Below are 16,852 nucleotides of genomic sequence, written 5' to 3' on the forward strand. Positions count from 1 at the left end.
AAATACAAGAAGCAATCCTAAAATTTGTATGGAAATGCAAAAGACCCAAATAGCCAAAGCAATCTTAAGAAGAACAGATCTGGGGAGAAGGAAAAGATGGCAGCAGACTAGGAGGACCCTAGCCTTGTCTCATCCCACAAACACAACTAAATATCAAATCATCCTAAATCCCCATGAATTGACCTGAAGATTGACAGAACAAACTACACAACTAAAGGGAGAGAAAAGACCACATTGAAGAAGGTAGGAATTGTGGAGACGTGGTTTAGGGAAGAAATGGATTACTGGTGCTGTGGAAGAGAGGGAGCTAAGGTTGTGGAGAAAGGTGAGAGAGAGAGAGCACATGGGAAGGCACAAGGAGAACATTTCCCCAAAAGCCATTGGTTTGGAAAATGAGAGGGGCTTATTTTCATGAATTCTTGCAACCAGTGAGGCTGAAAGACTGGAGTTTTAAAATTCAGCAGGCTTGACTACAATAGAGCCCAGAGGGCACAGCCCTGCTCCTGGAGAAAAGGCAAGCAGACAGCCTGGGGCAGATAGCATGGCAACAGCCATTTGCAGAGTGCCTGGGACACACAGGTGGGAGATTATTTGCTCTTCTCAGAGCCCATCCCTGAGAGGCAGCATTCAGGGAGATGCCTTTCTGGGAACAAAGGAGCTGGCTGGCACCATTGCCCAACCCCATCCCTCAGCATAAACACAGCGCTAACACTGGCTGCCTAACTTGCATACACCAAGCCCCACACCTCTGCACTCTGGCAGGACTGCACTTCTCAGTCAAGCTTGTCTCAGTCCCAGCATCGCAGCCCCTCCCCCAGGAGAGAAAACAAAAATCTCTGCCCACACCACATCTCCCAAACAGAGAGCTCTGCAGGGCCTCAGTTCTGGTGGAGTTGGTGTCAGGTTTCATTTAACAAGCAGACCAGAGCAGACATAGTTAACTCACCACATTCAGGCCAGGGACCAAACACTGCCCGCTGCAGGCAAGGAGAGCCTCTGTGCATGACTGGCTTGAAGGATAGAGCAGCCAAAACACAACAGCAGAGCACACACTACACACACCAGAAACAATCCCTGAAGCTCCAGGGCCTGGAAAGTACATGACTTCTTCTTCATACTTTCAAGAGCAGGAGACATAACTGGCTTTTCTAACACAGAGAAGAAGGCAGAGACTTAGACAAAATGCCAAGCTGGAGGAATTTATCTCAAATGAAAGAACAAGATAAGACCACAGCCAGAGATCTAAGTGAAACAGATAAAAGTAACATGTCTGATGGAGAATTTAAGCAACAATCATAAGGATACTCACTGGGCTTGAGAAAAGACTAGAAGAGGTCAGTGAGACCCTTACCACAGACATAAAAGAATTTTTAAAAAATCAATCAGAGATGAAGAATGCAATAAATGAGACTGGAAACAGGCTTGATGCAATGAACAGCAGGCTGGAAGAAGCAAAGGAATGAATTAGTGACATAGAAGAAAAAATAATGGAAAATAATGAAGCTGGACAAGAGAGAAAGAAGAATTATGCAACATGAGAAAAGACTTAGAGAACTTAGTGACTCCATCATAACATTCATATTATAGGAGTCCCAGAAGAAGAGAAAGAAAAAGGGGAAGGAAATTTATTTCAGAAATAATAGCTTAAAATTTCCCTAATCTGGGGAAGGAAACAGACATCCAAAACCAACAAAAGCAGGCCAACACCAAGGCATATTGTAGTTAAATTTGGAAAATCTAGTGATAAAGAAAAATTTTTTAAAAGCAGCAAGACAAAAGAAGTCCTTAATTTACAAGGGAAGACCCATAAGGTTATCTGTAGACCTCTCCAGAAACTTGGCAAGCCAGAAATGAGTGGCATGATATAGTCAATGTGCTGAATGGGAAAAATCTGTAGCTAAGAATACTCTCTCTAGCAAGGCTATCATTCAGAATAGAAGGAGAGATAGTTTCCCAGACAAACAAAAACTAAAGGAGTTAGTGACCACTAAACGAGCACTGCAAGAAATATTAAAGGGGACTCTTTGAGTGGAAAGGAGAGACCAAAAATGACAAAGAAAGGATCAGAGAAATTCTCCAGAAACAATGACAAAACAAGTAATAAAATGGCAATAAACACATAGCTATCAATAATTACTTTGAATGTAAATGGACTAAGCACTCCAATCAAAAGGCATAGGGTGTCAAGAAACAAATAATCTGGTTTAAAAAATGGGCAGAAGACAGGAATAGACATTTTTCCAAAGAAGATATATAGATGACCAACAGAGACATAAAAAGACGCTCAACATCACTCATCAGGGAAATACAAATCAAAACCCCAATGAGCTATCACTTCATACCAGTCAACCAGGAAGCAACAGGTGTTGGTGAGGATGTGGAGAAAGGGAAACCCTCTTACACTGTTGGTGGGAATGCAAGTTGGGTACAGCCACTTTGGAAAACAGTGCAGAGGTTCCTCAAAAAGTTAAAAATAGAGCTACCTATGACCCAGTAATTGCACTCCTGGGTATTTACCCCAAAGACACAGATGTAGTGAAAAGAAGGGCCACATGCACCCCAATGTTCATAGCAGCAATGTCCACAATAGCCAAACTGTGGAAAGAGCCAAGATTCCCTTCAACAGATGAATGGATAAAGAAGATGTGGTCCGGGGCGCCTGGGTGGCTCAGCCATTGGGCATCTGCCTTCGGCTCAGGTCATGATCCCAGGTCCTGGGATCGAGCCCCACATCGGGCTCCCTGCTCCACGGGAAGCCTGCTTCTCCCTCTCCCACTCCCCCTGCTTGTGTTCCCCCTCTCACTGTGTCTCTCTCTGTCAAATAAATAAATAAAATCTTAAAAAAAAAAAAGATGTGGTCCATATATACAATGGAATATTACTCAGCCATCAGAAAGGATGAATACCCAACTTTTACATCAATATGGATGAGACTGGAGGAGATTATGCTAAGTGAAATAAGTCAAGCAGAGAAAGTCAATTATCATATGGTTTCACTTATTTGTGGAACATAAGGAATAACATGGAGGACATTAGGAGAAGGAAGGGAAAAATGAAGGGGGGGGAAATCGGAGGGGGAGACAAACCATGAGAGACTATGGACTCTGAGAAACAAACTGAGGGTTCTAGAGGGGAGGGGGGGTGGGGGGATGGGTTAGCCCGGTGATGAGTATTAAGGAGGACATGTACTGCATGGAGCACTGGGTGTTATATGAAAACAGTGAATCGTGGATCACTACATTAAAAACTAATAACGTATTGTATGGTGACTAACATAAAATTAAATTTAAATAAAATAAATAAAATAAAATAAAATAATCTCCTTTTCTTTAACTTTTGAGAGTTTAATTATATTGTGTCTCAGTGTAGGTCTCTTTGGATTCCTCTTTTGGAGATCCCATGGGCTCCCTGGATGTAGCTGTCTCTTTCTCTAAGTTGGGTGGTTTTCTGTTATTTTTTCAAATAAGCTTTCTGACCCCTTTCTCTCTCTCTTCTCCTGGGACCCCTATAATATTAGTCTGCTTGATGGAGTCTTATAATTCTCTTAAGCTATCTTCACTCTTTTTCATTATTTTTTCTTTTTGCTTCTCTGATTGAATGAATTCTTCCTTTCTGTCTTTGAGTTTGCTGATATTTTCTTCCACTTTATCTAGTCTGCTCTGTTGACTTTTTCAACTTAGTTACTGTCTTTTTCAGCTTTGATTTCTGTTTGGTACTTTTTAATATTTTCTCTCATTGTTGAAATTCTCATTTTGTCATGCATTGGTCTCCTGACCTTGGTAAGCATCTTTTGACCATTATTTTAAACTCTTTATCAGATAAATCACTTATCTCCATTTTATTAGGGTCTATTTCTGGGGTTTTATCTTGTTGTTTTGTTTAGAACATATTCTTCTGTTTCTTCATTTTTCTTTCCCTCTGTGTTGGTTTCTGCATATTAGATACAACAGCCACCTCTCCCAGTCTTGATAGAGTGGTCTTGTGTAAGAGATGAACCTTATCATTCAGCTCAGCCTTAGCTCTTGGCTGTCGCTCAAACCTTTGTGATTTTTCTAAGCCACTTTCTGTGGTTTTAGCGGCTTCCAGTAGTTGAAGGTGTGTCAAGACCTGTCAGTCTCCCAAAGGGGAGGATCTTAGTCAGCACCTAGATGGAGGCTGATTGGAAGCCAGACCCTTGGTTAACAGCTTTTAAAGTATGCAAGCAGACTTCTTTCCAGGAAAGACTGGGAGCTGGGCATTTCTGTGTGCTCCCTTTGCACTGAGCCTTGGGTAGATAGCCAATTAAGAAGCATTTCTTTGTTTGTTACTGTCCTATGGAATCTGGAACTAAAGCCCCACTGGCTGCCAGAGCCAGGTGATCAAGGGGTGTATCCCCTGGACAGCAGCCACAAAAGCCAGAGTGGTAGGCATGTATACAAGCTCATTCCAGGAATACACCAATGACCTGAGTGGGCCAGAGGGAGAATGTGCAGATGGTGCCCACTGGCTTTCTTCATCTCTGGAGAGGATTGCAGTCTGTCCCTAGATGTGTGCCAAAATAGAAGCCTGACCTTCAAGAAGCAGCTTTTAATGTATGCAAATAGGCTTTTTCTAGAGAAAGACTAGGATATGGGTGTTTCTGTCTGCTGTCTCTGTACTAGACCTGAGTTTTCCACAGTGAGTCTTCATAAGCCCATTAAGAACTGTTTCGAGCCGGGCTGGTACCACCATGTTCTCTCCGGCAGGCGTCGCTGGGCTCTCGGCCTGCGCCGTGCAGCCGCAATGGATCCAAGTTCGAAATATGGCAAATTTAAAAGATATTACCAGGCGACTAAAATCAATCAAAAACATCCAGAAAATCACCAAGTCTGTGAAAATGGTAGTGGCAGCAAAATATGCCCGAGCTGAGAGGGAGCTGAAACCAGCTCGAGTATATGGGATGGGATCTTTGGCTCTGTATGAAAAAGCTGATATTAAGGTGCCTGAACACAAGAAGAAACACCTCCTTATTGGTGTGTCCTCAGATCGAGGGCTTTGTGGTGCTATTCATTCCTCGGTTGCTAAACAGATGAAAAGTGAGGTGGCCACGCTCACAGCAGCTGGGAAAGAAGTCATGCTTGTTGGAATTGGTGATAAAATCAGGGGTATACTTCATAGGACTCACTCTGACCAGTTTCTGGTGTCCTTCAAAGAAATGGGAAGAAAACCTCCTACTTTTGGGGATGCGTCCGTCATTGCCCTTGAACTACTAAATTCTGGACATGAATTTGATGAAGGGTCTAATCATCTTTAATCAGTTCAGGTCTGTCATCTCCTACAAGACAGAAGAAAAGCCCATCTTTTCCCTTGAAACCGTTGCAAGTGCTGAGAGCACGAGTATCTATGATGATATTGATGCTGACGTGCTGCAGAATTACCAAGAATACAATTTGGCCAACATCATCTACTATTCTCTAAAGGAATCCACCATGAGTGAGCAAAGTGCCAGGATGACAGCCATGGACAACACTAGCAAGAACGCTTCCAAGATGATTGACAAACTGACCTTGACATTCAATCGCACCCGCCAGGCTGTCATCACGAAAGAGTTGATTGAAGTCATTTCCGGTGCAGCAGCTCTGGATTAATGAAAACCAAGTTTCATCCTCAGACAAGATATAAAGAAGGAAAATTCAGCCAGCTGATTTTATTTTTAGCTTACTGCTGTCCTTGTCAGAAGAAATTGTTGGTCCATTGTTCAAACTACTAAAGACAGCAAGATGTTTATAAATTATCTTACAATAAACAACTTACCAAAAGAAAAAAAAAGAACTGTTTCTTTGTGTTCTATAACCTGGTGGGTCTCATGGATACAAGCCTCATTGTCTTTCAAAGCTAGGTGTTTCAGGGGCCCATCCCTCATGCAGACATCTTAAAAGTTTGGGCACTAAATGTTGAGTCCAAACTCTTCACTCCTCAAGGAGAAGCTTGGAGTTGTGAACTTCCTTCTGGTTGCTGCACCAGGGTTGGGTTTATGATTAAATTGTGTTTCAGCATTTTCTACCCATTTTGATGTGGGGTTTTTTTCTTATTTACCCAATGTGTAGGAGTCACTCAGCTAGTTTCTGGATTTCTTTCAGAGGGAATTGTCCCAGGTGTAGCTGTAGATTTGGTATGTGCATGGGGGAGGTGAGTTTGGGAGATTTCTATGTTGCCATCATGGACCAGAACCACCAGCATTATTTGTATTAGTCCCAAACTGGAAACTACTCAAATATCTATCAACAGTAGAATGGATGAATAAATTGTGGTAGAGTCACGCAATAAAATTCTATACAGCATGAAGGATAAATGATCTACTACTATATAACAACAATGATGAATCTCCTAAATATAATATTAAATGAAAGAATCCAGACACAAAAGAGTACAAGCAAAACTAATCTTTGGTGACAGAAGTCATGATGGTAGTTATCCTTGGGTTAGGGGAAAGACAAGATGGAAAAGGGATACAAGGGAGTGTTCTGGGGTGTGCGTAATGATCTATTTATTGGCCTGGATGCTAGTGATATGGATGTGTTCACATCATGAAAATACATCAAGCTTAAGATTTGTGTACTTTTCCATATACGTACTATACTTCAGTAAAAGATTAATTTACCTTAAGTAAAAAAGAAATCCTTTAAGAAAAAAAGAAAACCTTTAGCAAAGGCTTTTCAGTGATTTCCCATAGTACTCAGAATAAAACCCAAAATCCTTACCATGGCCTATAAGGCTATACATGATCTGGCCCATGGCTACCTCCTCCACATTATTCCTTACCATTATCCCCCTTGCTTACTCAGCTCCAGCCACATGGCCTTCTTGCTGTTCTGCAAACATAATAAAACTCCTTTCCATCCTAATGCTTTGTTCTTGCTCTTCCCTTTTCCTGGAACACTCCTCTCAGCTTGTCACATTGTTGGTTTCTTATCATATAGGTAACAGCTCAAATGTCACTTCTCCAAAAAAGTCCTCACTCAACATACTCCATCTGAAACGACTACCCAGTCACTTTTTATCACAGTACATTATTTTTTCTTTATAACATCTGTAACTAGATACGTATTTATTACTTGTTCATCATTTGTCTTTCTTAATAGAATGTAAATAGATCCCAAAGGCTGGGATTGTGTCTGCTATGTTCATCACTGTATCTTTAACACCTGACACCACCTAGCACATAGCAGCTGCTCATGTAAATGTTAGAGTTGAATGAATGAGTGAAGATCACTGAGTAATCTGTCCAGTAGGTCTATAGCTTGGCTTTTCCCCACAAAGAGAAACACCTGAGAAGTTCTAAGTCATTCTGCTAAAAAAGAAAGCCTTGTTAGTATAACCTCTCTTGCCCACCTCAGCTTAGTGAATAGAAAGCTCAGATCTTTCCCCAGTGCTTCTGTAAAATTTGGCCAAGAGAATGTACTTTAGATAAACATCATATCCTAAGATGGAAGAAACCAGCTAGAACTTACTTCTATCTCCTACCCCCAGATTCTCCAAAGGAAAAAAAAATATGATCAACAGGCAGCAGGGCTCCTCTCTGCAATCCTATATTCCCAAGAGAGCATTGACTTATTCTCACCTTATCTCTAGGACAAGTAATGAATATAGACAAAGCCTTAAATAAAATTGCTCAATAAGCAATAGGTGTCTTTAACATGTGTTTGAGGATATCTTTTCTTCTCATGATTTCATCTTAGATACAACAACTATGACAGAGCTGTCATCAATACTGTACCTTATGATGTTGTCCATCGTTGGTATACAGCACACCGGACTCTGACAGTAGAGTTGAGGAGACCTGAGAATGAGTTTTGGGTCAAACTAAAGCCTGGCAGGGTGGGTGCCAAGTTCTAAAGATGTCAAGTAAGCTTGTTATACTGAAGCAATGAATAATGGGTACTTCTTTAATATGTGAGTCACAGTCTTGCAAAGGTAAAAATGAAAAGAATCCTGGGTATTGGCTCTGGTCCTGCCACTCACTGAATGACCTGGAAGCAGGTCCCACACCATATGTAGGCATCAGTGACTCAGTGGCTCTATATGTATAATGAGGGGGTTGAACTAGATAATCCCTAAGTGTCCTTCCAGCTATGTGATTTCTTTTTTTTTTTTTTTTTTTGCTCTTGATCTATCCTCTGAGTAATGTCTTCAGCTTAGCATAAAACATAATGAAATAGTTTAACTTTTTGAGAAGGTATATATTAAAAATTAAACAGAAAAGAAAATGAAGCCAGTTATCTGATTTGCTTTGATAAGAGAATAATTACTCAAGAAACATAAGCTTCTCAAGTACAGGGCCTAATTACCTACTGTTTGCTTTTGTAACTTCCACCCAGCCTACTACAGGGCTATGCACATCCTAATTTCCAAAGGTTTGTTTAATCTCAAAAAGAAAGATACCTCGTTGAATTTTAACTAGAGAACAACCTAAAGCTTTTAAGTGGTCTCTTCTGATTTAGAATTCTTTGGTCTGCTTTTGTTCTGATGGTGTTTTTTTTCTCTTTTTGCCCATTCACAGGTCCTATTTATAGACAACTGGCGTGTCCTACATGGCAGGGAATCGTTTACTGGCTACCGCCAACTCTGTGGCTGCTATTTAACAAGGGATGATGTATTAAACACTGCTCGTCTCTTGGGGCTTCAGGCTTAAAATTGACAGCATTAAGATTATGAACACACCTGGCACCCTGGCTACCAGAATTTCATATCAGCAAAATAATATTGTTTTAAAACCTACTTCAAATTGTCTCTTTATCTCATCACACAAAACAGAAGTTGCAACTAGATCAGTTAGAAAGAAATGCATTTTAGGAACAAAGTCTTTGTAAAGCAGCAGTTTGCAAAATGTTTGGTCTTAGGACACCTTAACACTCTTAAAAGTCATTGAGGACCCCAAAGTGTTCTTGGATGTGGGTTATATCTATTGATACTAACTGTAATAGATATTAAAACTGAGAAATGTTTAAAATTCAAGAACACAAAATCACACATCCCTCAGTATCAGAGAGATGGCATCATCACATGCCATATAGCCTTTGGAAAAGCCCTCTGTACATTTATGAGATAATAAGAATGAAAAAGGTAAATATCTTAGTGTCATTATAAAAAATATTATTTAACCCACAGGCCCACTGAAAGGGCTCAAGAATCTCTCCAGGTGTTTTCAGACCACTCTTTAAGAACCAATGGGCTGGAGGATACCTTAAGACAGTCTTTTACATAGACCTGTGGATTAAAGAGTTTAGCTGAAACCATAGATTTATATCTACAGTGTCCTAAAACTACAGATATTGTAGAAATTGCTTGATAGCACAAGCTCAGTGATAAGGTAGTAACTGAATATAAACATTGTTTTATCTTACAAGAAGGGTTATCTCCATCCAAGACATCTCTTGAAGAATTAAACTAGGAAGCCACAATAGCTCCTGTGGAACAAATCCATCAGTTCAATAATTGTGTGAGGGATAATTGCAGAAAGTTTTTAGAGACTTCTGAGGTTCCATATGATAATTCATATATATACACATACACCACAAGAGAGTACAGAGGGTTAGTCTGTAAGACTGTTCAGTGAACTCATCATGACAGATGATATGGCTCCAAAGAACTGGAAATTACTATCCAACCTTGCATTTTTGCTTTTGATGGAATTTAGGATGCAATCTGTTTCCTCCATTTCTGCTGATCTTTTTTTTTTTCCTTTTCTTAAAATATTATACATGTTAATTGCTAAGATTTGCCTGGGTTAAGTATAATACCTTGTTTCTTTTATTTTTTAGTGGCTCCCTTTATATATGGATGGAGAGACAGAGAGATGGGTATGAGGGTTATTTTCCCCTAGCTTTCATTGAAAGTGAAGCTGTACAATAACTGCACTGACCACTGTAGAATGATGAAAGAGAATCCAGGCTAGGATGTGCAGAAGAGGAAAAAAAAGGGATCATTAGTGGGGATAGAAGTCACAAAACAAACTCAAACACAAAACAAAGAGTCCCTATTTCACGTTTAGTAGTTTATGCATTATCTTATTGACTCATCCAGTGCTCTAAAATATGTTCTCAAAATATTTCTGCATTTTATTTGTACTATTTAGGAATCTTTAGGGGTCTTCATGAAATTTGTTGTCCTTGGGTCAAAGGATTGATAATTCAGCCTAGGTCTTAAAGAACATACCCATTAGCAATCAGAACAGAAGTAACATTTTAACATGCAATCTATTCTCCTTATTGTTAGGTACTCCTAAAATTGTCACCATTAGTCTTCCTCAGGATATTTATCCTTTTTGAAATTTTGCTTAACTTAGCCTTGAAAATTACATTTTAACTGTGGTCAGCATTGATTTATAATAAGCAATGGACATATTCAGGGTCCTGGAGAGATAAGGATACAGATCAATCTTCTCCCTCACTGAAGGACTTCCTTTACCTTCTGTTTCTCCTGGGACCTTGATTCATTAATTATTTCACCTTTGCTTTACTAAATTTTCAATCCATACTTTTCTATAATGTACTCCCTTCAGAAAAAGAAAGAGGGAAGGGAATTATTTGAGTGCTGATCATGGTGCATTGAAAACTTTCTTTGTAAAATGTTTCTTTTTTTACATCTCTTTCTGGTGTCCCTGAATATGTAAGCATGGGTCTATGTCTACCAAGCTCAGTGTTGTAGAGTTACTTTTCCCTTTTGCTAAGGTGGGATGGGATCAGTAGGGTCAGGAGCACAACACCTAACATAGTCTTTTCATAATACGAATTTGTTGGAATAAGAATAAAATAATGAATCCTTTTCAAACAAATTTACCAGATATTACCATGTTCTCTATAAGATGTCCTTTTGTGTTTGGCAGTTAACCAGCACTGAATTTTGTCTACCTTCATCTAGAGTGACAAACCATTCAAGTGTGTTCAGGACTGAGGGGTTTCCTGGGCTGCAGAACTTAGTGTTAAAACTGGGGAAGTCCCACATAAACCAGGACTATTGGTCTCCCTACCTTCTTCCTGCTAGCAATGTCTTTTTCTTTAGTGTTCATCAGCAGTTCTCATTTCTGTCCAAGTGCTTGTGAATCACAACCTGTGTAGTCTATGATGAAAAGGAAAAAAGATGTATGAACTGTGGTGTGTTGTGCAGGTTCCCAAAGTAGACCGGCAGCCGCAGCATCATTTGAGCACTTGTTAGAAATGATCATTCTCAGGCCCCACACCAGACCTACTAAATCAGAAACTGTGGGGGTGGAAGCCAGAAGTTTGTGTTTTAGCAAGCCCTCCAGGGGATTATGGTGCCTGCCAAAGTTTGAGAACCACTGAAGGGAAGAGCCTTGTTGCTAAGCTCTAGGCCCTATTTTGAGCTGGAGTTTCTTCTTCATTTTAAAATGGAGGCCTTGGACAGGGCAACATCTAAAGGTTCTGTCACTCTGTAATTTTGTTTGACCTCATAGCTTAAGTTTTCTCATATGAGCAAAATAAGGAAAATACCTACCCCACAGGTTTTTGTAGCAAATTTGTGATTATTAAATAAGATGTTTGCCGCACATAATGATAACCAATAACAATAGCTAACTTTCATGGTGCTTTCCATGTGCCAGACACTGTTATAACTGCTTTTAATCCCCACAGCAACCCTGCCCCTGTTTTATAAATGAAGAAACAGAGGTAATGAGAGATTAAGTGGTTTAGCCAAGGTCACATGGCTAAATAAGTGTCAGAGTTTGGATTAGAATTTCGGAAAATCTGGCCACAGAGACAGTGCTTTTAATTAATATGCCATATTCCAAAATAAATGTTAATGCCTTCCCCCTTGTCCTTATTCCAACAATATTTACAGTCTAGCTGACCATTCATAGATAGTAATCATCTGTACTCTTAAGTTCCTTCCAATAAAATCTTTTTTTTTTTTTTTTAAAGATTTTATTTATTTATTTGAGAGAGAAAGAATGAGAGATAAAGAGCATGAGAGAGAGGAGGAGGAGAGGGAGAAGCAGACTCCCTGCTGAGCAAGGAGCCCGATGTGGGACTCGATCCCGGGACTCCAGGATCATGGCCTGAGCCGAAGGCAGACGCTTAACCATCTGAGCCACTCAGGCGCCCCCTTCCAATAAAATCTTAAGAGAACCATGAGAATATCTACATGTTTTGCAGTTTATAAATATCCACCAAACCCCCTACTTTTTTAAAAAACAAAGTGTTTTTCACATTCTCTAATTTTACTTGTTCCAAAGGTAGAAACTTGATGATAGAAAGAAATCAATCCATTCAGCATTTTTCCTTCTTTCCACACTCTTGCAAAATATGTCAGTTGTTAGGATCAAAACCATTTTATAGGACATATTCATATCACTGCCCCAGGAAGCTCTTGGGCATATTGGAGATCCACTCACACAGCCAGCTGGTGGCTTAGTTGTGAAGTCAGGCCATGTCAGTGTCCTTTCCTCCTTAGGCCTACAACTCACCAGAGCCAAAGACCCTGGCAGATATGGTTGTAGTTCTTTTTTTGTTCTTTTCTGTTGTTGTCAGATCTACATTCAGGGGTTAGTGGGTTTGTGGGTAGTTTATCCTACTGCTTGGCTTTAAGCAGTGGGCCTGGCTTTTGTCCTCCATCTTGCTAAGAGTACTTTTGGACCACTCAGAGTATGAAGTCTTAGCTTGATTAATGGAATCCAAGCTTCCTTTCTGGAAAAAATCATCAGGCATCTTTTACAATTGTGAAAATCATCTTAAGCCATGTTGGTGTGTATCATATAGTTTCATAGTGGTGTTCTAACCTACTTTTTATGGGTAGATAAGTATGGTAATTTATCCTGTGCATAAGTAAAGATCACAGGGTCAGTGCTACGTGAACCTATGAAGTCAGTGAAGGTTTTTCTCTTCTAGCCCTACCTTTCTCTATGGTCTATCTTTTGTCCCATTAATGATGGGCCACTCCCTCCAATTCAGGTACTCAGTATCCTCTTACCTTCTGCTTTCTAGATCCCTCTCTGATGCCTTGACTGAGTCAATGTAGTGTTATAGAAAGAGCACGGACTTGGACCAAACTGGGCTTGAATTCCATCTTTGCCTCTGACTAGCCTGGTGAATTTGGAGAAGTCACTTTCGTTCCTTGAGCCTCTGTTTCTTCATCTGCAAAATAAGGCTTATAAATGTCATCTACCTGCTAAAGCTGTGATGAAGAATGAAATGAGGTCTGGTGCATAAAGTGTGTACCACAGTGAGCAGCACACAAAAATACTCAGTAGTGCTTTATTTTTGTCATCAATGTTATTTGAGCAAATAAGAGGGAACAAGGCGAGTCTGTGTTTGATAGAAATCAGCATTCTACTTAGAGGGAAGGAGAAAAGCAATGAGAGTCAGACTTGGAAAAATATGTGGAAATGCTAGGGGTAAGGGAGAGAAGACAGGTCATGAAATGTACACATATTGGCAGAGCATTCAAGCACAACCTGAGGGTTTATAGATAGGAAGTTGGTTTGAGTAGGTGGTGCAGGAGCTGAGAGCTGAAAGGGCGAATGGATCAGAGAGAGAGGTCAGAGGATGGATCAGAGAGCTTGATGAGACAAGGAGTCTGGAGTGTTTTAGGGAGAGTGGCTTGATAACAAAGGTGATAGGATGAATGAGGCAAGTAGGCAGATACCTATGCCTGCCATGATGTATAGTTAAGGTAGAACACATACTTACACATGTAACTTCACCATGTCCCAAAACCCCAGTGAAACTACTATAAAATGATATTTAAAATGATTGGAAGGGCAGGAAAGGAGACAACAACTAAATTTTGAATGCTGAAAAGCAGATGGATGAATAGTAACTGACTTAGCAGACCCAGAAAGGTCACAAAGAATCTTAAACCCTTAGTGGGAGAAGCCAAAAACCAACCTCATTTATTACCCCCTTTTCCACCCCACCCCACAAGAATCTTCAAAGGCTGAAATATGTGACTCTGGAAGTGGAGGTGGGTAGTGGGCACCAAAATAATGAGGTTTGTTTAAAAATTGTTTAAGAATTTCCAAACCCCCTCCTGCATTTGATACCTGACTAAACTGAGGATCTGGCCCTTCCCTGCCCTGACAGAAGTCTGGAGTGTTAGTCCCTGAAATGCAGAGGACTCTGGACTGGGAGCCAAGGGCTGGAATCTCATCTTAAAAACAGAAGAGATGGGGCGCCTGGGTGGCTCAGTCGGTTAAGCGACTGCCTTCGGCTCAGGTCATGATCTCGGGGTCCTGGGATCGAGCCCCGCATCAGGGTCCCTGCTCGGTGGGAAGCCTGCTTCTCCCTTTCCCACTGCCCCCTGCTTGTGTCCCCTCTCTCGCTTTCTCTCTCTCTGTCAAATAAATAAATAAAATCTTTAAAAAAAAAACAGAAGAGGTAATTAGAGATATGCATCCTGAAAGCTGTAAATCCCCATCCTTCTCCACCTCAGACTCAAAAATTCTCGCAGCTGAAAGGTTCTTCTGTGAGCCATTTGACCAACTCAGAAAAATATCTAAGGATACTGACAATAAAGGATCCCCAAAAAGAACCCAGCTGAAATACTCTATGGTGAGGCTCATTGTATGCTATTGTGAGGTAGACAGGAGGAGAGGAGACCCATCCAGCTGAGGATATTTATTATTAGAAATGCAAGGGAGAGCTAAGATGGCAGCATAGCAAGAGGACCTTAGGCTTCTCTCATCCCTCAAACACAACTAGATATCAAATCATTCTAAATGCCCCAGAAATTAACCTGAAGACTGAGAGAATAAGCTCCACAATTAAAAGGAGAGAAGACACTACATCAAAGAAAGAGAGTGTGGAGATGTGATTTGGAGGAGAAATAGATCACAGGAGCTGCAAAGGAAAGGGAGCTGTGGTTGTGGAGAAAGGCAAGAGAGAGAGGAACACACAAGCAGAACACTTCCCCCAAAGCCATTGGCTAGGAAAAGTAGAGGGGCTGATTTTTGTGAGTTCTTCCAACCAGCAGGGTTTAAAGACTTGAGTTTTAAAGGTTGGTGGGCTTGGCTGGGATAGAAGTTTGAGGGCACTACCCTACTCCTGGAGAGGAGGCAGGCAAACAACCCAGGGGCAGATGGCATTGAAATAGCAATCTGAGGAATGCCTGGGGCACACGGTGGGGTGGAGGGAATATTTGCTCTTCTTGGAGAGTGTCCCTTGTCCCTGAGAGGTAGCATTCATTGAGACACATTTCTGGGGACAAAGGAGCCAGCTGATGCCATTTCCCTCCCCCACCCCTCAGCATAAACGCAGAGCCACCTGCAGAGGGCAGCTTGGCCCCAGCACTGGTTGCCTAGCCTGCTTGCTCCAGGTCCCACACTCCTACATTCTGGCACAACTACCCTTCTCAGTCAAACCTGCTCAGTCCCAGCATGGTGAGACCCTCCCCTAGAAGACCAGTGCAGGCCCCTGCCCACACCATGTCCCCAAAGCCTGGAGATTTAAAAGTCAGCAGGCTAGGCTGGGCTAGAGCCTAAAGGGCAAAGTGATGTTTCTGGAGAAAAGGCAGGCAAACAACCCAGAGGCAGACAGTATGGAAACAGCAATCTGAAAAACACCTGGTTCACATGGTGGGTGGTGGTGGGGATTATTCACTCTTCTTGGAGTGCATCCCTGAGAGCAGTGGGTACAGAGACCCCTTTCTGGGGACAAAGCTGGCTGGTGCCATTGCCTTCCCTCACCCCTCAGCATAAACACAGAACCACTTTTAGTAAACAGCACAGTGCCAACACTGGCTGCCTAACCTGCTTACACCAGGTCCCACTCCCCTGTGCTCTGCTGCTACTGCCCTTCTTGGTCAAGTTTGCCTCAGTCCCAGCCCAGTGGCCCCTTCCCCAAAAGACCAGCAGAAACTCCCACCCACACCATGTCTCCTTACCGGAGAGTTCTGCAAGGCTTCAGTTCTAGTGGAAGTGGTATCAGGTCTCATTTAACAAGCAGACCAGAGCACACCTAGTTAAAACTCACCACATTCTGGTCAGGGTCCAAACACTGCCCACTGCAGGCAAAGGGAAACTCTGCAGACACCTGGCCTTAAGTATAGAGCAGCCAAAACACAGCAGAGTGCATGCAGCACACACCAGAGACATTCCCTGAGGTGCCAGGCCCTGGACACTATACGACCTTTTCCTCATAAAACCACTACTCTCAGGAGCAGGAAACATAACAGGCTTATCTAACACAGAGAAGAAGACAGAGGGAAAAAAAATCCCAGGACAGAGGAATTCATCCCAAGTGAAAAAACAAGATAAGGTCACACCAGAGATCTAAGTGAAACAAAGATAAGTAACATGCTTGATGGAGAATTTAAAGCAACAATCATAAGAATACTTGCTGGGCTTAAGAAAAGAATAGAAGACTTCAGGCAGACCCTTTCAACAGAGATAAAAGAGTTAAAAAACAATCAGAAATGAAAAATGCAATAACTAAGATTTGAAATACACTTGATGCAATGAACACAAGGATGGAAGAAGCAGAAGAATGAGTAAGTGATATGGAAGATAAAATAATGGAAAATAATGAAGCTGAAAAAAGAATTATGGAACACAAGAGTAGAATTAGGGAACTCAGTGATTCCATCAAACAATAATGCATATTATAGGAGATCCACAAGAAGGAAAGAAAAAGGGACAGAACATTTATTTGAGGAAATAATAGCTGAAAATTTCCCTGATCTGGGAAAGGAAACAGACATCCAGATCCATGAAGCACAGAGAATTCTGATCAAAATCAACAAAAGCAGGCCAATACCAAGGCATATTATAGTTAAATTTGGAAAATCTAGTGATAAAAGAAAAAAATTTAAAAGCAGTAAGACAAAAGACGTACTTCACTTATAAGGGAAAACCCATAAGGCTAGCTGGGGATTTCTCAAC

General features: G+C 41.2%; 1 protein-coding gene and 1 pseudogene across 1 annotated transcript in view; both read left to right on the forward strand.

Moving 5' to 3' along the window:
• TMLHE (trimethyllysine hydroxylase, epsilon) overlaps window positions 1-9,151 on the forward strand; it is a 95,194-nt gene extending 86,043 nt beyond the window's left edge. The window contains exons 6-7 of the mRNA XM_021682615.1: window positions 7,698-7,836; window positions 8,519-9,151. Of these exons, the coding sequence (XP_021538290.1) occupies window positions 7,698-7,836; window positions 8,519-8,650 (271 nt within the window). The 3' untranslated portion in view covers window positions 8,651-9,151. The remainder of the gene's footprint in view (window positions 1-7,697; window positions 7,837-8,518) is intronic.
• LOC110574008 lies at window positions 4,709-5,606 on the forward strand (annotated as a pseudogene).
• Window positions 9,152-16,852: the final 7,701 nt, after the last annotated feature.

This window comes from Neomonachus schauinslandi, chromosome X (assembly GCF_002201575.2).
Source record: "Neomonachus schauinslandi chromosome X, ASM220157v2, whole genome shotgun sequence".
Classification (NCBI taxonomy): Eukaryota; Metazoa; Chordata; class Mammalia; order Carnivora; family Phocidae; genus Neomonachus; species Neomonachus schauinslandi.